Below are 26,742 nucleotides of genomic sequence, written 5' to 3'. Positions count from 1 at the left end.
AAGTTTTCACATACTAGAATGAAAATTTCTACAAAAATTTATAGCTCAACCAGTTACGAGAGTTTATACTACTTAATACCCTATCTTCAAATAACCCCATTTCATAATAGAGTTTGTATATTTTTATATTTTGTGGTGCAGAAAGATCCTCCTAATTTGATTCATGCTATTTGGATGGTACTAAATTTCTCTTGAGTTTTAAAGAACAACATTCCAAGATTATTCACATGAATCCAATTAGGCAAAATATGCCCGACTTAAGGAGTCTTTACTTGTTATCCAACTTGTAGGGTACCACCACCAATAGTAACATTGATGCATTGGCAAGCATGACATAAACTCATACGTATCTTAATATGCCAAGTGGATTCTTTCCTTTCTTTATATCCACTCAAATGTTCTCGATTGTTTGATTCTGGATTCTTCGTTGTGGTCCCACAATCTCTTCACCTTTCTTTCTTCTTACGGAATTTCTTTCGTTAAACTCATATAGAACATTCACGTGATATTTTCATCTTTAAATGATAATATATTATTAGACTTAACATTAACAGTGATCTGAAACGACAAATTATTATCGAATAAATTTAAATAATAATATATTATTAGACCGAAACACAATGATAACAATATATTTATTACATATAAATTTGCTTTCCTAGCACTTGCATGAATTTGCCAGTCTGGGTTGCGTTCATTGTACGCGTACCCTGGAAATATTAACTATTAAAAAAATAGATATTATCCATTAATCCCGCACGCCAGCTTGATCTCACCGTTCACACTACCAGACACTCGATCTCGTCCGTCCAGTTGTCAGGTTATATTTTCTTGGACCCACCTCAGGTTAGCCACGGTTTGTTGAATTGGTGGTTATATAAACACCCGGAAGTCTCTCTAAGTTTCTTCATCCTTGTCTCCTCCGAAGCTAGTAAGGTTTCCAAGTTAAAAAAAGAAAAGAAAAAAACCTTACCCTTCCCAGCTTTCTATTATTCTGGTACGATCCATCATCCCAATTAATCATTTTCTTTCTTTTCTTTATATTTATAGTTAAATTAATGGGTTTTTTCTTATCATATATCATGCTATATGTATTCTGCCTTTGTGTATATTGATGCTTCTGTGTCATATGGGTTTTGTTACTTATTGGTTTTTGGTAGAGAAAGTATTAGGACATCGATCATTGATTTGCAACAAATGTTATTAAGTTCATGCATGAACAAATTGAACTATGTTTTTCATGTCCTTGTGTATATTGATGCTTCTGTGGATCAGAAGAAAATTTACTTTTAGAGACAAAAAGGAGAAACTAAGTGTGTAAATATTATTTTCCATCATGTTTTTATGCCCAGTAGTTTGGTTTTTGGAGGATTTAAACAAAGCCCATGTATTGTTTTGTTGTGAGTTGATATGGGCGCCTCAAAAAAATCATGACGGTTTTATTTCTAGGAAGGTTTATCGTGTGATTATTTTGAAGTGCTAATATGAAAATGAATTCCTTTTTCTTCGACGAAGTTAATTGGAAGAAGGGTGTGTGTACACCTCCTTTGGCCAAGAATTTTCGATTTGGGAAGTTGCGCCGCGTTTCATAAATTTAAGAAATCAAGAAAATCCATCTTATAATTTATGGCAAATATGTATCTATTCATGTTTTTATAAATTGAATTTCATGTGTTCATGGTACCAATTAGTTGGATGATTGTTGGTATTGAAGCAACATTTGTGGAGGATTAACAATGCTTTTTTTGTTGTGTGCAGCTGAATTTGTTGCAGAATTCTCAAGCCAAAGCAAAGTACATATATGGTTGAATTAGACGTTCAGATCCCAACCGCTTTTGACCCCTTCTCCGAAGCTAAAGACGCGGATGCCCCCGGAGCCAAGGACTATGTGCATATCAGGGTGCAGCAGAGAAATGGAAAGAAGTGCCTAACGACAGTTCAAGGGCTGAAGAAAGACTTCATCTACGACAAGATCCTCAAGGACCTCAAAAAAGAGTTCTGCTGCAACGGCAATGTCGTTCAGGACAAGGAATTAGGCAAGATAATTCAGCTCCAAGGCGATCAACGCAAGAACGTGCTGCAGTTTCTCGTTCAGGCCGAGATTGTTAAGAAGGATCGGATCAAGATTCATGGTTTCTGAGGGCTTGGAGTCGTGTTCGAGTTTGTTAGTGTTGTATTCAGTTTGCTACTAGCTCCTCCTGGAACCTCCTGGCTTGTTAGGCTCAGTAATGAGCTGGGGTTGTAATAACAGAATCGACTATATCCTGTGGAATTTATAGACATTTGATGCATGATGCTGGTCTTTGTTAATTTGCTTCCTTGTTTGTTGGTTGATGAGGATTTCAGTTCAATATTATGGGATTTCATTGTTAATCAACCCTAATCGTTTTTCATTTACTATCAATTTGGTGGAGGATTCCACAAAGAGTGAGACTAGCTAGGCTAGCTCATTACGTGACGAGAGGGAGACCTGGTAGTGCAAATTATCTCGACAAATGGATTGTGTTTTTTCAACAATAAAATTTGGCATTTCTTAATCTTGTCCCTTGTTTTTGTTTAATTTATTTCATTTGATAGCCATTAAATGAAGCAGGGTGCGTGAAAAGCTAAAAATGATTGCGTAAAACCACCTTCCTTCCTACAAATCTAGGGAAGCCTTCGTATAGGAAAGCGATTCATGTGTCCTCATTTTCACTATTTTCACAACCTCCTCAATTCTAGCACTTAACTTTCTATCAATTTGTTTAATCCAGAAGAACCGGTAAGAGAACGAGTGTGCAGAGGTGAAAAAGACGAATAAAAATCATTTCTCTTCATTTATGTATTGAAAAAAATAAACAAAGCCAAACACGAGAGCTAAATTAATTAGCTTGCTCTTCATTGATTTCCTAAAACATATTGACATACCAAAACGTAGACAAGACCAAGGATAAATACAAGGCACAATAGAGACGCAGACTTTTTATGCATATCCAAACTAAAAGCTTTGATAACTCCGCCAGTTAGTATTATGGTCCAATAGTATTTTTCTTCACTTGTAAGTGAGAGGTATTTTATTAAGTTCAATTCTCGCCAAAGGCGAATTTGAACGACATAATTGCTAGCCTATTGTGAGGCTAAGCCGACTATTTCTTCCTTAGTGTAGACAATATTTGTTCAACCCAAAAAAACAAAAACAAAAAAAGCTTCAATAACTCCGGAACGCAATTGGCAGCAAGCATGAAATACCACTGGTGTGACTCACGGTCCACCTCAATTTACACATTCAGTGTAGAACTGGAACTTATGGCTTGCAGTAGTCAGAGAAATGTTAACGGAAGCTCTAGAACAGCTTGGCCTGCGGTTGCATTCCACTTCTCATCATTGTGGAGAACTCCTCATAGCTGATCCTACCATCCTGTAATCCCAACAGAGTTAAGTACTCATCATAATGGAAAAAACAACATTTTTGTGAGGATGCCGACTTACATTATCTTTATCAACTTCGGATATTATTTCCCTAATTGTAGCTTCGTCGTCCATTCCATACTCTTTCATTGCTGATTCTAGCTCGTCTCTTGTGATAAAACTGTAATGAACCAAAAAACATTACCCGGTTAATCATTAATGCTTACTCATAAGCCTAATCTTATCAAATTTCATGGTTAAGAATATTAGAACTGGATCCAGAGCGAATAGGAGCTGAGGTCAATTATCACAGAATTGTAATTAACTACGGCATATTTCTAGTTCTTTGGAAATGAACGTCCACGAAATGCGCACACATTTCTTAGAGATTGGAAGAAATGCTTACCCGCTATTATCTTTGTCAAAATATTGAAAGGCTTCGTAAAGATGTTCGCCCCTCTCTAGCCTGTGTTTATGCGTTGTAGCAGTGATGAATTTAATGTAGTCAATCCATCTACTCCCATCCACATCAGCCTGAAATGCAAATGCAGAATATGAGTTGGGCGGGATGCAAAATGGAATGCGGAAAAGGTAATCGAAAATTTGATAATAACTTACAGCTTCCATTAGCTGCTTGACTTCAGCCTCTGTGAGCTTACAGCCAAGTCCCCAATCCTGACTTGAGTTCATCATAAGTGATGGTTCCACTGTTGTCGATGTCCATGTTTGTAAACATTGCCTTCAGCCCATGGATTTCTTCTTCAGAAAGATTTTCCGCAATAACCTATAACCACGTTCATAAATTATACACGCGAAGGACAATAAGATCCAGTATATAATACATCACACGTTCAAAAGGCAAAGAAGTCTATGTGAGCAAGCCTCTGGACAAACATACCTTCAATGCAAGTTTTTTAAGTTTGTTCATTTCTCTGAACTGCTTCATCCTAGAAAGCACTGCACTGTCTATGGGTTTGTCTGAAGCTTCTCCGCCGTCTCTGATCCATTGATGCTCTAAGTTGGAGACCCAACAAAAGTTTTAGTTACTAGAGAAATCTACTAGACATAAGCCAAGTAAAGTATTAAATAAAAGAGGGATTTGTACCTAGAACCTGAGTCGAAGTGATACGTTTTTTAGGGTCCTGTGTTAGCATCCTCCAGACTAGGTCCTTGGCACTGGTTGATATAGATGGCAATGGTGCACTTGAAAAGTCAATCTCTCCCTCCAATATGGCATCAAACATCCCCTTCTCCGTTTCTGAATCAGTTATTGAAAATTATTAACCGTTTAGACCAACATGAAAAATACAGAACCTATAACTAGTACACAATATCATGTTAAGCAAAACAAGTATAAAACTGTGATTTACCTGCCCAAAATGGAGGCACTCCACTTAGTAAAATATACAATATAACTCCTGCGCTCCATATGTCTATTTCCTTCCCATATCTGCATCGCATTACTTCAGGAGCAACATAGTAAGCACTCCCAACTATATCACGATACACCTTTCCTGACAAGACTTTACCACGAAAGAGATATGAATAGCTATGCAACAAGCGGAAGCATATCAAACACAATATAGAAAAATATTCACCAAAATGGCCAATAGCTGTCAAGTTTAGTACATATGTCTGCGGTAAATTACAAAGAAAATACAGATCTACTCATCTCAAGTTTTAAAAGACGAGATGTGACGCTAAAATCTAAAGCAAACAATCTAGTGATGTCAAGATTTCACAATATTATTTCCACGATGTTATCTCAAGGATAACTATGAAACCCATGAAACTAGACAACATATTAGGAAGGTTCACAAGACCACAAATTTTTGGCCTGTTCCAGAAAACCCCAGTTCAACAGAAGTGTTAAAATACATGTTTCCAATTACAGTGTTAAAAGTAAGCACAATATGGCTATGGCAATTTACGGGTCTGGACTCCCATCTCACACGGATATGTGAAAATAGGCTGCAAACATTATGTGCCTCTTTTTTACTGTTGAATGATCAAGCAGCAGAAAACATCTGCAGACACATCGATAATTGAAGACCATCTCTCCCCTCCCCTCAGTAGTTAAAGATGTTAACTCGTTACTAATACAACTGCATCAAACATTTACAGTATGGCTTTTTCTTTTCCTTCCATCTCGGTTCCATGAAAAGAATGGAGGCCATTATGGGAATATGGCCGCGAAACATGTTTGGTGTGGTGTGTATCATCGTCTATCAAACATGGCAAAGCAAATGAAATTACCAAAGCAGTGAATTCTAAACTGATGGAATTCAATTCAAGTCTTCATTCCCCAACATAATTAAGGCTCAGTTTGTCTACGGTAATAAATTCAACATCTAGAATCAAGTTTTGATAAAGTACTTATGTACCGTCTGAAAATTGCCAGCTAACATGCCCTGGTTACCATTTCTTATTTTCTAAAACAAAATGGCCTAGTCATGAGTCTTCTGTCAACCTACAAATATATTATGAAACCCAGCTAGCTTCTGCATTGACTTCGGGCATACGAATTTAGTACCATTATCACTAGAAACATCATGTAACATGCAACTGAATTCCAGATGAAAACAAATTCCGCGATTGAAGCAGATGCGCATAATTCACCTAATACCTTATAACTATCATATCAATTGTGGAGGATACTGCATTTTCAAGCAAGTAACTATGAAATGATGAATCTAAATTTACCTTCTTCAATGAAGACCGACAACCCGAAATCTGTAGCCTTGAGAAGGGCATTCTCATCCTTGCTAGACAGCAAGAAATTCTCCGGCTTCAGGTCCCGATGCATCACCCCCATAAAATGACAGATGTGGACAACATTAACAATCGCCCGGCATATCGAAGAAGCTGCCCTCTCACTGTAATGTCCCTTGGCAATGATCCTATCAAGCAGCTCCCCAGCTCCATACAAACAGGGACAGACTGCTTGTCCTCGTAACAACCTTTGAACTCCACAATGTTGGGTTGCCCACTCATATGCTGCATAATCTGAATCTCCCTCTTGATGTCCTCCTTGTCGTTCTTGGTGACAAGCTTCCGCTTCGAAATAGACTTGCAGGCGTATTTCTTGCAGGTCGAAATCTCGGTGCAGAGATACGTCACGCCGAATTGGCCTCTGCCCAATTCTTTTCCAATGGTGTACTGCAGCCTGACATCCTCAAACGGTTTTCCGAGGATTGTGTTGTCTGACGGCCTTTGAGCTGCTGGTTTGGAGTTTTAGCCGGGAATGTCGGTTTCCATGCTGGTTGGGGTTCTTGGTGGCCTGCCAGGCCACCTTTTTCGGGTCGTCGTTGATGAACAGCAGCAGATGAGGCCATGGAGTTTCTGGTGGCGGGCCCTACCTGCTCCTCCTGATCCGTAGCCATTTTGTTATACCTCTGAATCTTTGCATAACAAAATACAATAATGATAATAATAAATTATTATTATTATAAATGAGAATTCCTAGCATTAGTCGAACAATCATCTTGGGCTGATCTTGATTGTCTCTATTTGTGTCACAATAGGACACTAAGATTAGCCACGTGAACAACTATCTTGGTATTTTTCATGTGTATGTATATGATGAATGAACAGTGATATGAATAGTTGCGTATATGATCTGGTCGTTCATGCTTTTATAAGTGATGACCAGCCAACTCACGAAGTAAAGACGGTCGGAATCAATGAACAAAGTAGAGAAGGCTAAGGTCAGTTCCTTTGTGGGTGCACTACTAATAATAGCATGCATTTTCACGTGGCAATAGATTATGTCTGGAAAAAGGTATTTTCATGTTGCGATTACTGCTTTACTGATAATACTTGGGCGTATTATTGAGCTTTGATGATAGCTTTTTATTTATTTTTTATTTTTTTTGGACAAGAGCTAAACTTTGTTAAACATAAAACAGATTACAAAGCCAACTAACAGCCCAAGACAAACACTGGGAGGCCTAATTCCATAACAACAGAGGCTCGAAACTGAAAACACATGACAATAAGAAATAAAACCTAAAATCCATCACAGAAACACAGCCCACCGCTGCCGAACTCTTGCCAGCAATCACCAGAATGATAGCCATGTATGAACTAGAATGAAGGAGGATCTGAGTCAAGCATAGGTAAATTAACCCAAAAAAAGAGAAAATCCAAAGCAAAAATCAAATCTTAGAGTTGTGCAATCTATCGAGACATTTAGATCTGTAACACCAACCACCATACCTGCAAAAAACGAACCAAGTTGACATAAGATGAGGGTGGGGATGACCAAGGAGGATGTGTAAAACACCCTTACTACAAAGGAAGCCGTAGAACACTTTGCCCAAATTTTCCAGCATGCCAGTAAAGCAGGGGGCACTAAGGTAGAGATCTACATCCGATATCAAGTCCAAAACTTGGTGAATGGGGGATCAGAGATGGAGGTGTAGGCAAGTGAAAAAGGGAAGAAGAAGTAGGGGGGGAGAGGGGAAATGGTTGTAGAAATGGAATTAGAAAGAGAAGTAGAGGCAACAAGGAGAAGGAGAAGAGGGGAGGTAATATAACAGGAAAACTATAGATAAAACCAGTAAGACATGCCAGAAAAATGACGAGGACACCGAGACTCTTACCTCAAAAACCGACAACCAATGGCTGTGGAGGGTAGGACACAGACAAAAGTGTAAAGAGGAGAAAGAAAAAAGAGGAGGTAAAGGGTTGCCTGCCAACCCCAACCAAAGGAATGAGTTGTTGTATGCATATGTTTGAGGAAGCTCTGTGTATCCTTTACTTGTGAGGAATATCATTTGCGGTCAATAATGTTCATCCAAGAGAAGGCAAAGTAAAGACAGTGTACTAAAAAAAACCAAAGTACAAAATAGATCTTCGAGTGTAGTAAGTGCATGTCTTATTGCGTATTGTAAAGATTCTTTTTACCTTAGTGGATTCGCAACTGCATGGATGTGTGCTCAAGGGTTTTTCCTTCATGTGTTGAAGAAAATATCCTTGTGTTCTTTATTCTTTATATCTGCATATTTTTTTATTGTTCTTCAATCTTACACCATAAGACTGAAATTGCAATTCAATCATGTTGCCTGCATGTAGGCTAGATCCAACTAGGTTGCAATTTAACTAGAAGAAGAGGATATGGAAGTTTTTTTTCAAACAGAAATCAATTAGAGAAAATGGGAAAATTGGCTGAGCTGGCATTGGAGTTGGAAATGAAATTAGGTGATGAAGGAAGGAGAACTGGTTATTTTGTGTCGAAGAAGAAGAGATCGAGGTGTTGAATTTTTGGGTTTGCTAAGTGTGAATTTTGGGATAATTGTCGAATTCAAGCGCTTCAGTTATCATGTTATAACTGAAAGTGATAATCGACCAATGAACTGACGAATAATTTCTTAAAGAGATTGTAGGTTATTCGAGCGCTTTGATTAACTTGACAATAAACTACAAAGATTCACCGACTACAAAGGTTTTGCGGTTATGTACATATGTCAAATCAGGTTGATCAATTACCTACATGTTTAATCTTATTTTAACAATTAAACCATCTGTGTATTATTTAAGTCTTTGATAGACCCAACTCCTTTACAGAGGAGATGATATCAATTGCCCTACACGTTGATCACCAGCTTCCCTTTCTACTTCATGAATGCAAGACTTAATTAATTCATATTGTGACCTCTTTGAATAAAATATGTTCGCTCCTCCGGCATGAGGTGCATCAATTGGCCTACCTATGTCAGATTTGTTCTCCTCTCTAGCCCCCTGGTTTGCATTTGCTGTTAAAGGAGACTCCTGTGAATTAGCAGAATCTTTAGTTCCCGTTTCATTATGGACGGGACTTAGTTTTAGATGAAGGGTTAAGAAAATTATTTTCATGCAACTCATCTATCTCACCTTGGTAATGGTTATTGTCCCTGCATGGAGAACAAGTCCTCTCTGGATCATGGGCAATTTTTGTTTCAACTACATTGTCATGACAAGATTCAGTTTCCACAAGGTAAGAATCTTCCAGGTTTAGTGAGGGGGAGATGCATTGCTCATGTTGGTTCCGATCCTGATTGAAGTCATCCATTCTTTCAAAGTTTTATGGGAGTCTTAATGAAAAGGGATTTCCACTATTCATTCTTAATCAAGATGACATTTTGTGTATGAAAAGTTCATAATGGGTCAAGTTATTTTCTTTATTTACTCTTATGCCATTATTTCATTATTGTAGCTAGGTCCACAATGATATTGACATTTCTGTCTAGAAATACATTATTTTATATGATACTATTCAACTTATGCTAATTTGCTGCCAGCTCTTCATGCTTCCATCATGTTGTCGATTTTATGCAGCTCTTTTTCTGTCAAACTATTTCAGTATTGTTCATTGCCTTCTACTAGCTCTGCATCTCTTTCTCTATCTTCTTTTACCTTGTAATACATATCTGCTATTTTTCCTTTGAAATTTTGAGGTTTCCAGTAGGGTTGATGACTGATTCTTATATTACCGTAAATATACATTTCTTATTCTTCTGCTAGTAGTAACATATCATACCTAAAATCTTCAGACTCTTCTAAGGCTAGCATTTGGATCCTTCGAAATCTTAGAATATTTTTGTATGAAGGAGTTCACCTGTGTGGGGAGATAAAGGATAATCTAAATGACTCTTTATTAATCATGACTATATGCCTAACTTTTTCCTTATGCATATTTGCATACCAATTTGGAGGACTACTGATAAAACTTATGCAAATTATTTCCACTGTTCTAGATAATCTTCTGCTACTTTTATAAGTTTTTCAGAAAATGATTCTAGTTGGGAATATGGTTAATAAAGATTTTATCAAGATAGCCAAACTCTAATAGTAAGGCCGGGGTAACTTTTATTACATTATGCTTTTTATGATGCTCATAATTAAAATGCCATGGTTTAAAATCTCTTGTTAATCCTGCCTACAGCTATACTAACCTCTGATTTACAAATACAACTCTCTTTACTATCACAAAGACATGGTGGATACATCTTTGTAATAATATCTATCTCAGGTTTTGGATCAAAGATGGACTGATACAAAACACATTGTAATTGTAGTTGTAATTGTAACTCTTTCATGGACTGTGATGCTATACTCAGGATCTCATTTTGCATATCTAGTGGCATTATTCTTAATTTTGCTTTTGAAATTTATTTTAATAGGATATCATCTATTATTAAGTCTAAAGATATATTCCTAAGAAAACTTTCATATCTTTCTTGTTTTTCTTTATCACTTAGATGTTGATGCTGCTCTATTTCAATGTCTTTTTCTAAGAGCTCAATCTTAATCTCTTATATAGGCTTATTAGTCTCTTGTTCTACGGGTTCAAAAACCTCTTTTTATTTATTCTTATGTTGATCAGTTTCTAAACCTATTTTGAATTCTCTTTTCAAGGTGTCACTTGTCTTTTGCTGCATTCTAAGAGATTGGAGTTCTTGGTTCATTTTGGTAAACTTACTAAGTAATGAATCATGGTCTCTAGAAATGACTTAAAGGTTGTGCTCAAGAAAATGAATATGATGTTGGCTTTGATGGAAATTAAAATTAAAGTTATCAAACTCTTGTTCTAAAGCTTTAATTAGTTTTTCATGACCTAACCTCATGTTTGGCTGTTTGATTTGGATATTCCAAAAATTATCTAAGAGAACTTGTTGCCTATCAGAGAGTTTTGGTACCCTTGACCTATACCTCAAAGTTGGATTTCTGATTCATTCAACAAGAGTGCCATTAAAGTTGAAAGTGAGTAATGGTGGTGATGTTGGTCTACTTATACTATTTTGGAATCCACTAAATGGTGGAGGTCCATGGTGCATCATTATGCTATTGAAATGTGCTCTTCTGTCTTGTTGTCTTATGCTATTTGAGGATGATGGTCCACGATATTCCATTCATGTTCAATGAATCAATCCTGATAAGATATCAGCTAATGTATTGTTACTACCTTTTATTATGTTCAAAAATTAGTATAAAATCATTTCCTGTAATTGAATCAATAAAATGAACCCATTTTCGGGTTGTCTGTTTATTAGCATGTATCTTGTTATAATGAGAAACTATATTTTGACAATATGCTCTAATCGTAAATACTTCATTATGTAAAAATAAAAAGAATGTTTCAAGTAAGTTAATTATTCCTAAAATTTCTAAATCTATTGACGGTAATCTTGACTGTACATCATTAAATTTTCCAAATGAATATCTACAAACTTTTTCGTCAAACTTTGGTGACTCCTTATGTTTTTTGTGATATAGTATATCTGCCCATCCTAATGATGAAGCATTTGTTTCAACTATTTTGTAATTATCATGTAATGGTAATGTTAGTAGCTTAAGTTGAGTAATTTCTTGCTTTATATTTTGAACTAATTTAATATCTTCACTATTAAAATATTTTTGTCCTGTTTTGCTAGTTTTACTATGTAATACTACTATTTTTCTTCCTAAATCAGAGATAAAATTTCTTGCATAATTTAACAATCCTAAAAATGCTTGTAACTGTTTTTTTTATCTCTTCTAACTTGATATACATTCCTAACTTGATATACATTCCTAAAAAATTTATATCTCTTCTATCTTGTAATTGTATTGTACCTGACTTGATATACATTCCTAAAAAATTTATATCTTGCTTTTCTAATACTATTTTATTTTTTCTAATCACAATTCCATTATTGATAAATTCTTGTAAAACTATCTCTAAATGCTTCCTATGTTCATTTCTATTTTTACTATGTACTAAAATATCATCTATATAAGCACTACAAAAATGATGATATTTCTTGAAAATTTGATCAATGTTTCTTTGAAATATCGATGGAACATTTTTAAGTCCAAATGGCATAACAAGCCACTCAAAATGTCCTTCTGGACAAGTAAAAGCTATCCACTCAATTGATTCTTCTGTTAATCATATTTGCCAAAATCCTAATTTATAATCAAATTTGGTAAAATATTTACTCTCTTGAATTTTATTTATAAGCTCATCCTTATTTGGTAACTTATAACTATCTTTATATTTATTATCATTTAATCTCTTGTAATTATAAATTATTCTAGCATTACCTCTCTTTAGCTCTGAATGTTTTCTCATAATAAATGCTGTTGATCTATGTCTAGACTTAAAGGGTCTAATTACTTTTAAATTTAACAATTCTTTTATTTGCTGCTTAAACTCTTGTTTATCTAATAATGTCACATCCCAACCTGGGCTCCACCACATCCCGGACTCGCCTCCACCGTAGCACGATATTGTCCACTTTGGGCTCCAACCACGCCCTTACGGTTTTGTTTCTAGGAACTCACGAGTAACTTCCCAGTGGGTCAGCCATCTTGAGATTGCTATCACGCGAACTCGTTTAACTTTGAAGTTCCGATGAACTCCGAAGCTAGTAAGCTCCCAAAAGGCCTTGTGTTAGGTAGAGATGAGAATATACATATAAGGTTTACAGGATCCACTCCCCTAGGCGATGTGGGATGTAACAATCCACCCCCTTAGGGGCCCGATGTCTTCGTCGGCACACACACATCCGGCCAGGGATTGGCTTCGATACCAAATTGTCACATCCCAACCCGAGCACCACCACATCCTAGGCTCGACTCCACCGTAACACAATATTTTCCGTTTTGGGCTCTGACCACGCCCTCACAGTTTTGTTTTTAGGAACTCACGAGCAACTTCCTAGTGGGCAGCCCATCCTGGGATTACTCTCACGCGAACTCGCTTAACTTTGGAGTTTCGATGAACTCCGAAGCCAGTGAGCTCCCAAAAGGCCTTGTGCTAGGTAGAGATGGGAATATACATATAAGGCTTACATAATCCACTCCCCTAGGCGATGTGGGATGTAACAATAATTGTCACATCCCCGCCCGAGCCCCTACCACATCCCCGACTCAACTCCACCGTAGCACGATATTGTCCGCTTTAGGCCCCTACCACACCCTCACGGTTTTGTTTCTGGGAACTCACACTAGAACTTCCTAGTAGGTCACCCATCTTAGGATTGCTCTCACCCCAACTCACTTAACTTCAGAGTTCCAACAAAACACGAAGCCAATGAACTCCCAAAATGCATCGTGCTAGGTAGAGATGAGAATATACATATAAGGCTTACAAGATCCACTCCCCTGGGCGATGTGGGATGTTACAATCCACTCCCCTTAGGGGCCCGACGTCCTCATCGGCACACTTCCGGCCAGGGATTGGCTTTGATACCAAATTGTCACATCCCAGCCCGGGTCCCCACCAAATCCCAGGCTCGACTCCACCGTAGCATGATATTGTTCTCTTTGGGCCCCTACCATACCCTCATGGTTTTGTTTCTGGGACCTAACACTAGAACTTCCTAGTAGATCACCCATCCTGGGATTGCTCTCACCCTAACTCACTTAACTTCGGAGTTCCTACAGAACCCGAAGCCAGTGAGCTCCCAAAAGGCCTCGTGTTAGGTAGATATGAGAATATACATATAAGGCTTACAAGATCCACTCCCCTGAGCGACGTAGGATGTTACAATATCAAGGCCAGCACGCCTTGATTTTGGTCGGGGTGTGTCAATAAACTACAAGGCATATCGGCTGTCTTAATGGTTAAATCTGAATTAATTATATCTAATTTTGCTAATATTTTATTTTTACTCCAATGTAATTGTGGGTCTTCTCCTATGATTCTAGTTTGTTCTGCTAATTGTAATAATTCTTCTAAACTTTTTGGTCGGGGTGTGTCAAATAAACTACAAGGCATATCGGCTGTCTTAATGGTTAAATCTGGATTAATTATATCTAATTTTGCTAATATTTTATTTTTACTCCTATGTAATTGTGGGTCTTCTCCTATGATTCTAGTTTGTTCTGCTAATTGTAATAATTCTTCTAAACTTTTTGGTCTATCTAACTGTAATATTTCTATATGAGTTCCTTCTTCTAAAATCAGATACTCATGTTCAAATATTTGTTCATCAAACTCTTTTATATGATTCTAATTGGGGTTACAAAATATTTATTGTGATAATAAAGCGCTCTTAGTTCAGTTCAGTAGAACGTGGGTTTCAAAACCCGATGTCGTAGGCTCAAATCCTACAGGTCATGATTCTGTGTTCTTGTTAATTGCAGGAGGTCAAACGAATGACATCTTATTTATTACATGTGTCTACTATTTAGATAGAATACCGTCACCCATTGTTACTAAGAAACTGAAAGAAACCTCAGAAATGGAAGAAAGAGGGCAAAGTGAGTAAGAAACATATGTAGAAATAGAAACAACTCCCGAAACGAAGGGGACTAAACAGGAGCAAGAGGGATCCACCGAAGAAGATCCTTTCCCTTCCCTTTTTTCAGAAGAAAAGGAGGATACGAACAAAATCGATGAAACGAAAGAGATCCGAGTAAATGGAAAGGAAAAAACAAAGGATCAATTCCACTTAAAAGAAATATTGTATAAAAAAAGACCTGTTTCTGAACCTTATTATTTGGATGGGAATCAAGAACAAAGAAATTCAAAGTTAGAAATATTAAAAATAAAAAAAAGTTAATAAAAAAATGAATACATAAGATACGTACACCTAGAGATAAGAAGAAATTCAACCGCCCCTACATATTTGATACCCTGTCCTATGAAAAAAGTTGCAATACCGACTCCATTCGTAATTCCTTCAATTACTCGTCTATAAAAAAAAAAAAGAGTTAGTTCAGCCAATCTTCTTATACCTTTAGTTAAGAACAGTACAAATTTTACATGGAATCTCTATAAATCAATTAAACTCCATAAAAATCTATGGATTTATAAATCCATTTAAATCTCTCAAATTCCCAATTGAATACACCCCTCTAAATCTCTCCTTATTCTCCCTAGAGAACCAATATACTTGAAGTTTAATCAATCAAAATAAGTAGGGATGACAATTCAAACTGATAAACCCAATAACCGACCTAATGAAACGGATTTAGGGATGAAAATTCGGTTATGGTGAAAACCCAAAAAGATTATTTGGTTATGATTACAGATATGATTATTGGGGTCACCGATCCGTATCTGTCCTCGAAATCGACCCGAATAATACATATTATATATATAAGATAATTTACATTTAATATATTAAGCATTATATATATATATATATATATATTCACCGAACCCATTACCTTGAAAATTACAAAAGTTGCATTTTGTGAAAAAGTTTAAAAGTTTTGGATCAAAACCAATAAGAACCCAATGATGCTTATGGGAGAGATCAAACATAAGCCAACATCATCAATGTGTCTATTATATTATAATGACGAAATTAGTATTTATTATATTATAATGCCTCAATTGAACTAACATATTTTTGGATCTAGGGGGTGTCATTGGGTAGCATGGAATAAATTGACTACGAGTAAGAAGGTGGGCGGTCGGGGCTTTTGAGATCTTATGGGATTTAATGCAGCTATGCTTGCTAAAATTAGTTGGAGGATGTTGCGGACGCCAGAGTTGCTACTTAGTAGGGTCTTAAAGGATAAATATTTTCCTAACACATCTTTCCTAGAGGCAAGTGGGAAAAATAAGTCGTCTTGGGGGTGGAAAGGCATTGTGTGGGGGAGACAAATTTTGTCCAGAGGGCTACAGTGGAGAGTAGGGAATGGGGAGTTGATTAGGGTGGCGGATCCTTGGCTTCCTAAACTTAATTCATTTAAACCTGTATTGAGGAAAGGGGCTTTGTGGAAAATATGGAAGAGAATGTTTTTTCTCATTATATTTCTCTACAAGATTACAAGGATATATATACATGAAACACTTAAGGGATACAAGTGTGTAGCTTGGACAAGGTAGGACGGCTTGGACAATGTAGGGGACAAGGTAGGACGGCTAGGAGACAAGGTAGGACGGCTAGGAGACAAGGTAGGACGGCTTGTGACAAGCTAGGACGGCTTGGACAAGGTAGGACGGCTTGGACAAGGTAGGAGACAAGGTAGGACGGCTAGGAGACAAGGTAGGATGGCTTGTTCTTCCAATACTCCCCCTCAAGCTGGATCAAAGAGGTTAATTGATCCAAGCTTGGAGAGCAGACTTTGAAACTGAGGAGAAGCAAGAGACTTCGTGAAAATATCAGCAAGTTGATCTTGGCTTCGAGTGAATGTGGTTTGAATTACCTTGGACTGGACTTGTTCCCGAACGTAGTGACAGTCAACTTCAATGTGTTTGGTGCGTTCATGGAACACCGGATTGGAGGCAATATGCATAGCTGCTTGATTGTCACAGAAAAGAGACATAGGTGTGTTGATTGAGAACCCCAAGTCCGAGAGAAGGCCCTTGAGCCAAATGAGTTCACATGCAGTGGAAGCCATGGCTCTATACTCAGCTTCGGCACTTGAGCGAGCAATTACATTTTGTTTTTTGCTCTTCCATGTCACGAGGTTTCCTCCAACCAACGTGCAGTAGCCAGTAGTGGATTTTCTATCAATTGCATTCCCTGCCTAGTCAGCATCGGTGTAGGCAATGATTTGAGTATGACCATTGTTTTTCATGACGATTCCCCGACCAATGGAGCCTTTGAGGTATCTGAGAATTCTTTTAACAACATTTAAATGAGCTTCAGTGGGTGCATGCATGAATTGGCTTACAAGACTGACGGCGTAAGTTATATCCGGTCTGGTGATGGTGAGATATATAAGATATATAAGCTTACCCACCAATCGTTGGTAGTAACTGATATCACTGAGAGGTTCTCCTGTCAAGTCCAACTTCAATTTGCTATCAAGAGGAGTACGAGTTGGTTTGCAATCCATCATCTTCACTTCTTGAAGTAAGTCAATCACATATTTCCTTTGACTCAAAAAAAGTCCCTTGGAGGAAGTGGCCAGTTCAATCCCAAGAAAGTATTTTAAAACTCCTAAGTCTTTAATGGCAAATTGTTGATGAAGAGAATGTTTAAGATTGTGAATCTCATCAATGTTATCACCTGTGATGATGATATCATCAACATAGATTAGTACAACTAATTTGCCAACTGATCCTATTCGAACAAACAGGGAGGAATCAGCATGACTTCTCTTGAACCCAAAATTTTCAAGTACCGAGCTCAGTTTGGCATACCAGGCACGAGGAGATTGTTTCAAGCCATAGATTAACTTATGAAGCTTGCAAGCCATACCTGAATTCTGTGCTTGTGGATGACCCGGGGGTAGTTGCATGTAGACTTCCTCTTCGAGGTCTCCATGTAAAAAAGTATTTTTTACATCCATTTGGTACAATGGCCATTCATGGTTCACTGCAACAGATAACAAAACCCTTATTGTGCTCATCTTAGCCACGGGAGCAAATGTCTCCTTATAGTTTACTCCAAAAGTTTGAGTAAAACCGCGAGCCACCAATCTTGCCTTGTATCGTTCAATTGAGCCATCAGAATTAAACTTGATTTTATAGACCCACCGACTGCCTACCACCTTCTTGCCTTTGGGAAGTTGAACTACACTCCAGGTTTTATTTTCATTCAAGGCTTTGAGTTCTTCTTCTATGGCTAGCCTCCACACAACTTGACGATTGGCTTCTTGAAAGTTCCTTGGTTCACTTTCATAGGACAGTTTACTGAGGAAGGCTGCATGAGAGTGAGAGACTTTGGAGTAATTTACAAACTTGTGAATAGGGTACCTTGCATGGTAAGTTTCATCGTCTTGCAGCCTTGATGGTGGATGTCGATCTCGAGTCGGATTCCTGCGGGGTTGATCTGGGATCACAATAGGTTCAGCTCCACTCTCTTGTATAGATGTTGTGTTATGGTCATGGGGAACTACTTGTGCTTCTGAGGCTTTAGTGTCGTCTCCAATAAGCAGGTTGTCATTAAGGGTTGCATGAGAGTCCCGGTTGCGAGGTAGTGAATGGACACAGTCACTTGATTCGACTGGATTTGGCAATGGGAAGAGATCTAGGAGTGCTCTCCTGACGATTTTGATCTGATGATTTGTTGAAATATGGTTGGTTTTCATCAAACCGTACATCTCTTGTGACAAACATCTTCCTGGAGCATGGATTGTAGCATTTGTACCCCTTTTGGGTGGAGGAGTATCCCATGAAAACACACTTGACAGCTTTGGGATCAAGCTTGTCTCGGTGATGGGATTGAATATGAACATAACAGGTACATCCAAAGATTCTCAGATGGGAAAGATTAATTTTTTTGTTTTGCATAACCTCAGATGGTGATTTTGTATCCAGAACACGACTAGGCAGTCTGTTGATAAGGTAGGTGGCTGCAAGAACTCCTTGAGACCAAAACCTCTTAGGCACATTCATTTGCAACATTAGCGCCCTGGTTTTTTCAAGTAGGTCCCTATTCTTCCTTTCGGCAATTCCATTTTGCTGAGGAGTACCTACACAACTTGTTTGATGTATAATTCCATGGGTGCTCAAATAGTTAGTCATATTTTTGGATGTATATTCAGTGCCATTATCAGACCTTAGTATTTGGATTTGGGACGAAAAATGGTTCATGACAAGATTATGAAAGTCCTTGAAAGCATCCATAACTTCACTTTTGAATTTTAGGAGGTACAACCAAGTGGCTCTTGAGAAATCATCAACAAAGATAACGTAGTACCTATAACCATCAAAAGACTCTAGAGGGGCAGGTCCCCAAACATCGGAGTGCACCATCTCAAAAAACTTGCTAGTCCTAGATATGGAAGAATTGAATGGAAGTCTAGTAGATTTTGACAAATGACAAATTTCACATACAAGGGAGGATTTGCATAAACTAGGGAACAACGTAGACAACACAGATTCTGAGGGATGGGCTAGGCGTTGATGCCACAACCGATGTTCTAGGTTTGAGCTGACTGGGAACCCCTTTGGAACATTGAGGTCCTCTGAAAAATAGTACAACCCATTTAGGTAGTGACCTTCACCAATCAGCTTCTTGGTGGCTAGATCCTGAAAAACAACATTGTGGGGGGAAAAATTGCACGACAGTTTAGAGAGTTTGTAATCCTTCATACGGACAATAATTGAAAAGGAAAAGATGGAACATATAACGCTGTGGACTCAATAGTTTCTGAGATCAGTTTAACTTTCCCTCTACCTAGAACTGGCACACCTCTACCATTTGCTACAGAAACTAGTGATGGTTTAGTGTAGCTTTCAAAATCGTATAACTTTGAATATTGATTTGTCATGTGATCTGTGGCACCTGAGTCTATAATCCAAAAATCATGAGAGTGACTAACATTTAGAGCAGTTGAAAGAGCACACATGATACTTGGAATGTCTCATTGAGGTACATGACCAGATTCAGCTAAGAACCCTGCAAACTGTCCAAGAAGAGCAGTTTGACTTTCCCCAGTCGACGTTTCACCTGTGCTTCCTTTTCTGGTTACAAGGTAGGTTGAGAACTCATTCAACAAGTCAGCCGGATTGGTTGTAAAGTTCATCGACCCACCGATGGATGTAGCAGCAGCAGCATGGTACTTGTTTGTATGTGGTCTAGCGTGTGAGCCCTTATGATCTCTTAAAGGCTTGTTCTCAAACCTTGGCTTTAACTCAGGGTGCAATATCCAGCATCGATCTATTAGATGTCCAACATTATTACAATGTAGACACTTCAGATCTGGCCTTTTTCCCTTGTATACTTTATCTCCAAATGACTTGTGATTTGTCACAAAAGCTCTAGCCTCAGACACACTAGGTTTTACGTCAACATTCATGACTTTTCTGCGTACTTCTTCTCGCTGGATAGTAGTGCAAACACTTGCAAATGATGGAAGTTCGGGATTCATTAGAATATGGCTTCTAAGATCTTCATATTCAGAACCCAAACTTGCAAGCAAATGAAAGATTTTGTCTTCCTCGGACCTTTTTAACAGTACGGCAGCATCGATAGTGTGTGGTCGATACATATCTAGTTCGTTCCACATGTTTTTCATGCAACCGAGATGATGAACAAAGGATTTATCACCTTGTTGAAAACTTGCGAGATTCCTCTTAAGCTGGAACACTCGAGCAGCATTGTTTTGATTTCCATACATGTCCTTAACTGCCTTCCAAAGAGCACTAGAGGATTCTAAAAAACTGAAAATTTCAGATAGCTTAGGATCCATGGAGTTGAGGAGCCACGACATGACCAGCTGGCCTTTGCACAGCCATGCTTCATACTCCGGCGATGCGACGTCAGGTGCTTCAATACTTTCATTGACGAATCCAAGTTTGGATCTTCCTCCAAGGGCAAGAGATATTGATCTGGACCATGGAAGATAGTTAAACTCATTTAACAACACAGAACACAAACGCTGGTTTGGGTTGACTTCAGCTTCTGGAAAACTAGGGCAAGGAGCTGTGAAGCTTTCAGCTTCTGAGCCAAAAAGATTATCTTCTGCCATTATCGAAACGAATGTGCAGAAGAAGAGAAGGGACAACAATGGAGTCAGGCCGGTTAAGGTTCCGGCTCTGATACCATGTGGAAAATATGGAAGAGAATGTTTTTTCTCATTATATTTCTCTACAAGATTACAAGGATATATATACATGAAACACTTAAGGGATACAAGTGTGTAGCTTGAACAAGGTAGGACGGCTTGGACAAGGTAGGAGATAAGGTAGGACGGCTTGTTGTGTAGCTTGGACAAGCTAGGACAGCTTGGACAAGGTAGGAGGGCTTGGACAAGGTAGGAGACAAGGTAGGACGGCTAGGAGACAAGGTAGGACGGCTTGTGACAAGTTAGGACGGCTTAGACAAGGTAGGACGGCTTGGACAAGGTAGGAGACAAGGTAGGACGGCTAGGAGACAAGGTATGATGACTTGTTCTTCCAATAGGCTTCAAATATTATGGTGTCTGAGTTGCTTACAGTGGACAAGAGGGAGTGGAGGATTGAGGAGGTTGCGGCATTGGTGTTTCCAGATGATTTGGCTTTGATTCAGACTATATCAATTAGTAGGTTTGGGTGTGTGGATCAACGGATTTGGCATTACACAAAAAATGGTTTATATTCAGTAAGGTCGGGGTACCATGTTGCAATGGATATGATAAAAAATGGGGAGCTTGTAAGGAAGGGCAGTGGAATGTCGAGTAATCCGGATACATTGAGAGGAGTTTGGAGGAGGATTTGGTCTGTTATGGTGCCACATAAACTCCAGGTTTTTACTTGGAAGGCTTGCAGGAATGCGTTAGTGGTTAGGCATAATCTTGAGCGGCGGCGGATTAGGGTGGTCAATAAATGTGATTTTTGCTTTTCTTTCATTGTGAATTCAACCGTGTTTTTTTTGTTTGGGACGTCCCTACAACTTAATATGGCAAGATTGGGGGCCAATGATTTTCTTGAAGAATGGCAGCAGATTGTGCAGCGGACGAAAAAGGAGGTGGATGCCGAGGCATTGCTGCAACATGTGGTGTTTGGGTTTTGGCGCATTTGGAAATGTCAGAATGAGGTCGTGTTTAAAGGGGTTCGAACTTTACCCCAAGTGGCTGTTGAGTTGTGGCAGCGGCATTTGGTAGAATTTAGGGATGCTATGGGTGATATGGTGGGAGAGGGAGGGGATGTTTTAAGGGTTAGGTTGTCTGGGGTGAGGAATGATTTAGGGGATCACCGGGGGGATGAGTTGGGAATTGGGGAGGGCACGAGGGTTGGAGTTGGATTTCAAAGGAGGACAGAAGACAGGCCGGGGGGGGGGGGGGGGGATGCTAGCAGAAACCCAGTTTTGGCGTGTTGAAACTTAATTGCGATGTGGCATGGATGAAACATTCGAATGAGGGAGGGGTTGGGTAGGTCCTTCGAGATTTTGCGGGGATTCCGAAGCTAGCGAGAGGGGAAGGAGGGGGATTCTTCGGGAATGCAATTATGGCTGAGGTTGAGGCAGTCCGTAAGGGATTGCAGGCGGTGGTGGGTAGTAATGTGGGAACTAGTGCTAGGTTGGTGGTTGAGTCGGATTCTAAGGGCTTGATTCAGATGCTCAATAAAGCGGTTGTGGTTGATGTGATTCTTGAGATTTATCTCCTAGATATTTGGAGACTGGCAAGCTTTCAGTCGATGAGGTTTTGCTTTACCCCTTGTCATTGTAATCATGCAACTCATTTGATTGCGGTGTACGTTGTTAAGCATGGTAGGAGATTTGGCTAGGATAAGTTAGGTCCTACGTTTCTTTTTAATATTCTAGCAGAAGATGCTCATGTAACGATTCGAATTTAATTCAATAAAATTCTATCTTTTAACCAAAAAAAAAAATTACTAATATATTTTTAGTATTGACGAAGATGGATATAATCGTTAACCGATGGGCAATCCATTACCCGGTGGGTATGGTTATGGATAATTCCTGATGGTTAATTTGCGGTTATGAATATGGTTAATTTTTGTGGTTACGTGGATGAATATAGCATTTCCGTCCTCAAACCGAATCATTACCATCCCTAAGAATAAGCATATTCAAGTTCCATACACAAATTTTGAACAATATTGCGTATATGGATCTCCGTTTGCCTACTTGTCATATATTACACATACGAGTATCTTTTGTTGAAATCTATGCAGACCAAAGATATTGATGCCAAGTTTGGTCTTTATACTGAAAAACAATCAATAATTCCTATTGCAACTATTATGCTCCAGCTAATTGGATGAATCGAATTCACTGTATTCGTTTAATTGCTAAAGTTAAGCGCAATACATTGTTTGCAATCCCACCCAATTAGAGGCAGTACTTGGCAGTCCAGCCTAGATTAGAGGAAGAACAAAGCTGCATCCAGCAATCTCTGTGGACAAGAAAAATTTATAAACACAAACCCCGCGAGCCATAGCACCTCACAAATCTTGCGCAGCCATACTAATTCACTGCAACACCACCCTTCTAATGGGGTACAAGTTATCAAAGAAAACAAAAGGTAAGCAGGATGCAAGTTTATACCGTCTAGCCTTGCACCCTACTAACTGTGACGATTAAGGTCCAATCAAACACACCCAAATAGTTAGCCAGTAGAATGGTGCAGTAGTTGCACTTTCGGACCAGTTTTGGAGCATATCAATAAAACTAAATTCTCTTTATGTCAATCTTTCTCATGCTCCTCTTGTTATAATGTTTTGAGTCAACTGAAAGCAAAGAGTTAAATGGGTGGGCAACGGAACCGAAATTGGTTGGTTGCTCATCTAACATTGTGAGCGCACAGAGAAAAAAAATTGAGAAACTGCTCGTTAGAGTTTAGGGCTCAATGATACCATATAATGTTTTGAGTCTGGCTGAATAGCTTTCATTGATTTGTTTACAAGGAATAATACAAGATAATATACTAGTCTAGGAGAGACTTTACACGGAAAGTAATAAATGAAAACATGTAATTAGCAGCAGCTATATATACAAATTACAATTAGAGATTATGTAAAAGTCAACGGTTGATTTGCCTAGCTGGGATGCTTGATACCTGGAGGAGATGGTGTCGTCATGGCTGGTGTAGGAGTGATAGATGGAGAGGAAGAGACTTCCCTTTTACTTCTCAATTCTTAATTTTACCCCACTTTCTTCCCTACAAATTTGTGAGCAACAGAACTCACAAATACGTACAGTTTATACACACCTATAGACGCACCATTTTGAACTTTTATACACAACCAGACTATTCAAATTCTTTCGAAATCTTTCAATGGGGAGTCGTACACGTATACAGCCCCATAGAGTTCTCTACCAGCTGCCAACTTTCTAGCAAACCATTTTCAACATACTACTAGATAGTAGATAACACAGTTATAACCAAGTTCCACATTCACCATTTTATGAAACCGAAGGCTTCCCATTACAACCCATACACAAGTGAAAGTATTCAGGTAGAGTTTTGGCGATATCCATCATCTCAAAGACAATAATATCTTCAAGGTAAAATAAAACAATTAGGTGCAATTTTAACATTAGCCCCTCTTAACTATTAGGTGTGGAAATCTTCAAATTTTGCCCATATCTAAACTACCTATTAATAAAATCCTCTTTGTAAAAAAAAAAATAAAGGGGTGAAAACTAAAAAGACTATCTAGTCTTCTATCACAACAAAAAAGTTATGGGCAATAATATAATTCAAAAAATTAAAATATTTATCAAATATAGCCAAATATTAGCCTATAATTTCAAAAATGTCAATTTTTATAAAAAATTTCAAATATATCCAAATGTCACTTATATAGACACAAATACCCTTAAGCTTTAAACCTAATAAATTAAAAATTCAAAGCCCTATTAGATGAAGTGTTCCCACGGCTAAACCTAAAAATGGTGCTTTTTCTTATACTAGTCTTTCGACTACTAGTAACCGAATAAGTTCCCCTTTGGAAATCCAATAGTTGACAGGGAAGATGGAACAATAGATCAAGCAGTGGTAAAGATCATCAGGAATAGATGAAGAAGTTGATGTAGAAGGGCAATATACTATTTTCATATAGCACCAAGTAAACTATTGAACAAACAAAAATGAATTAACTTTTATTTGTCTTAAATTTAAAGGATTGTACAACCAATATAAACAATGAAATGATAGAAAGAAAATATGATTCATTAAACTGTAAATTTAAAAGGGTTCTACAAAGTAGGATGAAGTTGAACGGGATTCCTACAAGTTTGCTTATAATGGTCATTTAAACCACATTTTGAACACTTTTGAGTTGATTTTTCTAAAAGGGTTTTGGTCATTTAATTCATTAGGTTTAAAGTTTAAGGGTATTTGTGTCTATTTAAGTGATATTTTGGATATATTTGAAAGTTTTTATAAAAACTAACATTTTTGAAATTAGAGGCTTATATTTGGCTATATTTAATAAATACTCCTATATTTAGCATATATCTAATATTTAAAAATAAAAAACCAAAAAAATTCTCTCCCCACTCCCACATTCTCTCTTCCTCTCCTTCCCATTTTATGAACAAAAATAAAAAATGGTCACACACACGGTGTGTAGGCATATGCTAGTTTCTAATTAATAGTTGCAAATGTATTGGTCTCTACTTGTTCATAGTTTTGCAGTGAGTCAATCATCAACTGTATCAAATAGATAGATGATTCGTAATGCTTTTATTGAATCCATCAATATGTTGTTATACAATTTGATGACTAAATGATGTCATCTTTTTAATTATTGATTTTTTAGAGATGACCTTTACAAAGGGATTTATAATATTAACGGTTCCAATCATAAACATGAAGCCTGAAATTCCAAAATCTGAACCATCCAAAAATTATTGGATAAGAACTAGAATGTACTTGAATATTTCAAATTTGATCCGAAAATTCTAAAACTTGCTAACTCAAGACACTTAAATCATATACTTAAATATCACTATACTTTTACAATTACAAGTTCTTTAATTATATTACATACACTAATTAAAGATATATATTATGTAGTGAGAGAGCCCAAGAAATGGGATACTTTTGATTTTGATATAGACTAATCTGAAGAGGAAAAAAAATATGAAATTAATCCGATTAGTTTTAAATAGGCAGGAGTTTTTGAATTTCTAAAATTCCCATTATGAAATTGGAATTGATATTCATTTTTGAAATTTTTTGGATTGAAACTGAAATCTTGTAATTGATCTGATCCCACACTAAAGTTCAAAATCATAATCCACTTTTCCCTCCCCGTTATTCTTGTTGCTCCCTTCACTTTCTTTTCCCTAACCCTAACCCTAATTAACCTAATCCCAATATAATCAACTAAATAAAGGTGGGGAGAAGCACTGTACTGCCAAACAAAGTTGCCATAATGCCACTAATTGGTTGGTTTTGTAGCCATTCTCTTGGGATACCTTTTGCTTATCGTCGTAGTTCTTCCTTCATGCAAAAACTTATACTTGGTGATATATATATTAAAGTCTTTTTCTCAGTATATATATAGTGAAAAATATCTTGTCAAATATCTTTGTGGGGTTGTTTTAGTGGGTAGCTGCATTACAAGCTAGAAGGTGGAACCCTAGCCGCTCTGCGCATTTATTTTTTTGAAATATCAAAGAAGATGGAGACAACAAATGGGTGAGAAACATGGGTGCCAACTTTGCTAAAATAATGTATATATCTACAATTCAATTAATCAATATTAATTCATAGCACCACTTGCCCTTAATACCATTGAAATTTCGGCCCACAGAAGCTCTAACCCTATTCCCAGCACCTGGTTTTGCTTAGTTTCCTGCTTCAGTTTAATTAGACCCCGTAGCTCTGTTTTAATGAATGTAACAAGACAAACCTAACTTGCCCTTTTTATGACAAACTATATCGGGATGGCAACTGGTATCAAATCCCATATATCTTTTACCCATGGTACAATAAATGGCCTGTAACTTGATCGTACTGTAGATAGTAACTGGGTAGCTTGTAAGGTATATCTGCTCAATTGGCACATTGGATTATTATTCAGTC

At 37.7% G+C, this 26,742-nt stretch overlaps 3 protein-coding genes across 3 annotated transcripts; 2 read left to right on the top strand and 1 right to left on the bottom strand.

The window, feature by feature from the left end:
- Positions 1-695: 695 nt before the first annotated feature.
- On the top strand, positions 696-2,291 carry LOC103931015 (protein translation factor SUI1 homolog). Its single transcript, XM_009340421.2, has 2 exons — positions 696-997; positions 1,759-2,291. The coding sequence occupies exon 2, from the start codon at positions 1,802-1,804 to the stop codon at positions 2,138-2,140; it is 339 nt and encodes a 112-aa protein (XP_009338696.2). The 5' UTR covers positions 696-997; positions 1,759-1,801; the 3' UTR covers positions 2,141-2,291.
- Positions 2,292-2,857: 566 nt separating this feature from the next.
- Positions 2,858-6,430, bottom strand: LOC103931016 (calcium-dependent protein kinase 33-like). Its single transcript, XM_048564227.1, is given in 9 exon segments — positions 2,858-3,397; positions 3,469-3,568; positions 3,794-3,921; positions 4,006-4,057; positions 4,059-4,171; positions 4,286-4,401; positions 4,493-4,645; positions 4,758-4,910; positions 6,091-6,430. Coding segments are annotated over 9 exon segments (1,002 nt in total). The 5' UTR covers positions 6,203-6,430; the 3' UTR covers positions 2,858-3,322.
- Positions 6,431-21,179: 14,749 nt separating this feature from the next.
- Positions 21,180-22,468, top strand: LOC125468410. Its single transcript, XM_048564100.1, has 2 exons — positions 21,180-21,974; positions 22,118-22,468. The coding sequence occupies exons 1-2, from the start codon at positions 21,180-21,182 to the stop codon at positions 22,466-22,468; spliced, it is 1,146 nt and encodes a 381-aa protein (XP_048420057.1).
- The last annotated feature ends 4,274 nt before the right edge of the window (positions 22,469-26,742 follow it).

The sequence above is a fragment of a genome, unplaced genomic scaffold, assembly GCF_019419815.1.
Source record: "Pyrus x bretschneideri cultivar Hongxiangsu unplaced genomic scaffold, Pyrus_bretschneideri_v1 Contig38, whole genome shotgun sequence".
In the NCBI taxonomy this organism is placed as follows: Eukaryota; Viridiplantae; Streptophyta; class Magnoliopsida; order Rosales; family Rosaceae; genus Pyrus; species Pyrus x bretschneideri.
The sequence above is the reverse complement of the archived record's forward strand: the minus strand, read 5'-3'. Positions and strand labels throughout refer to the sequence as shown.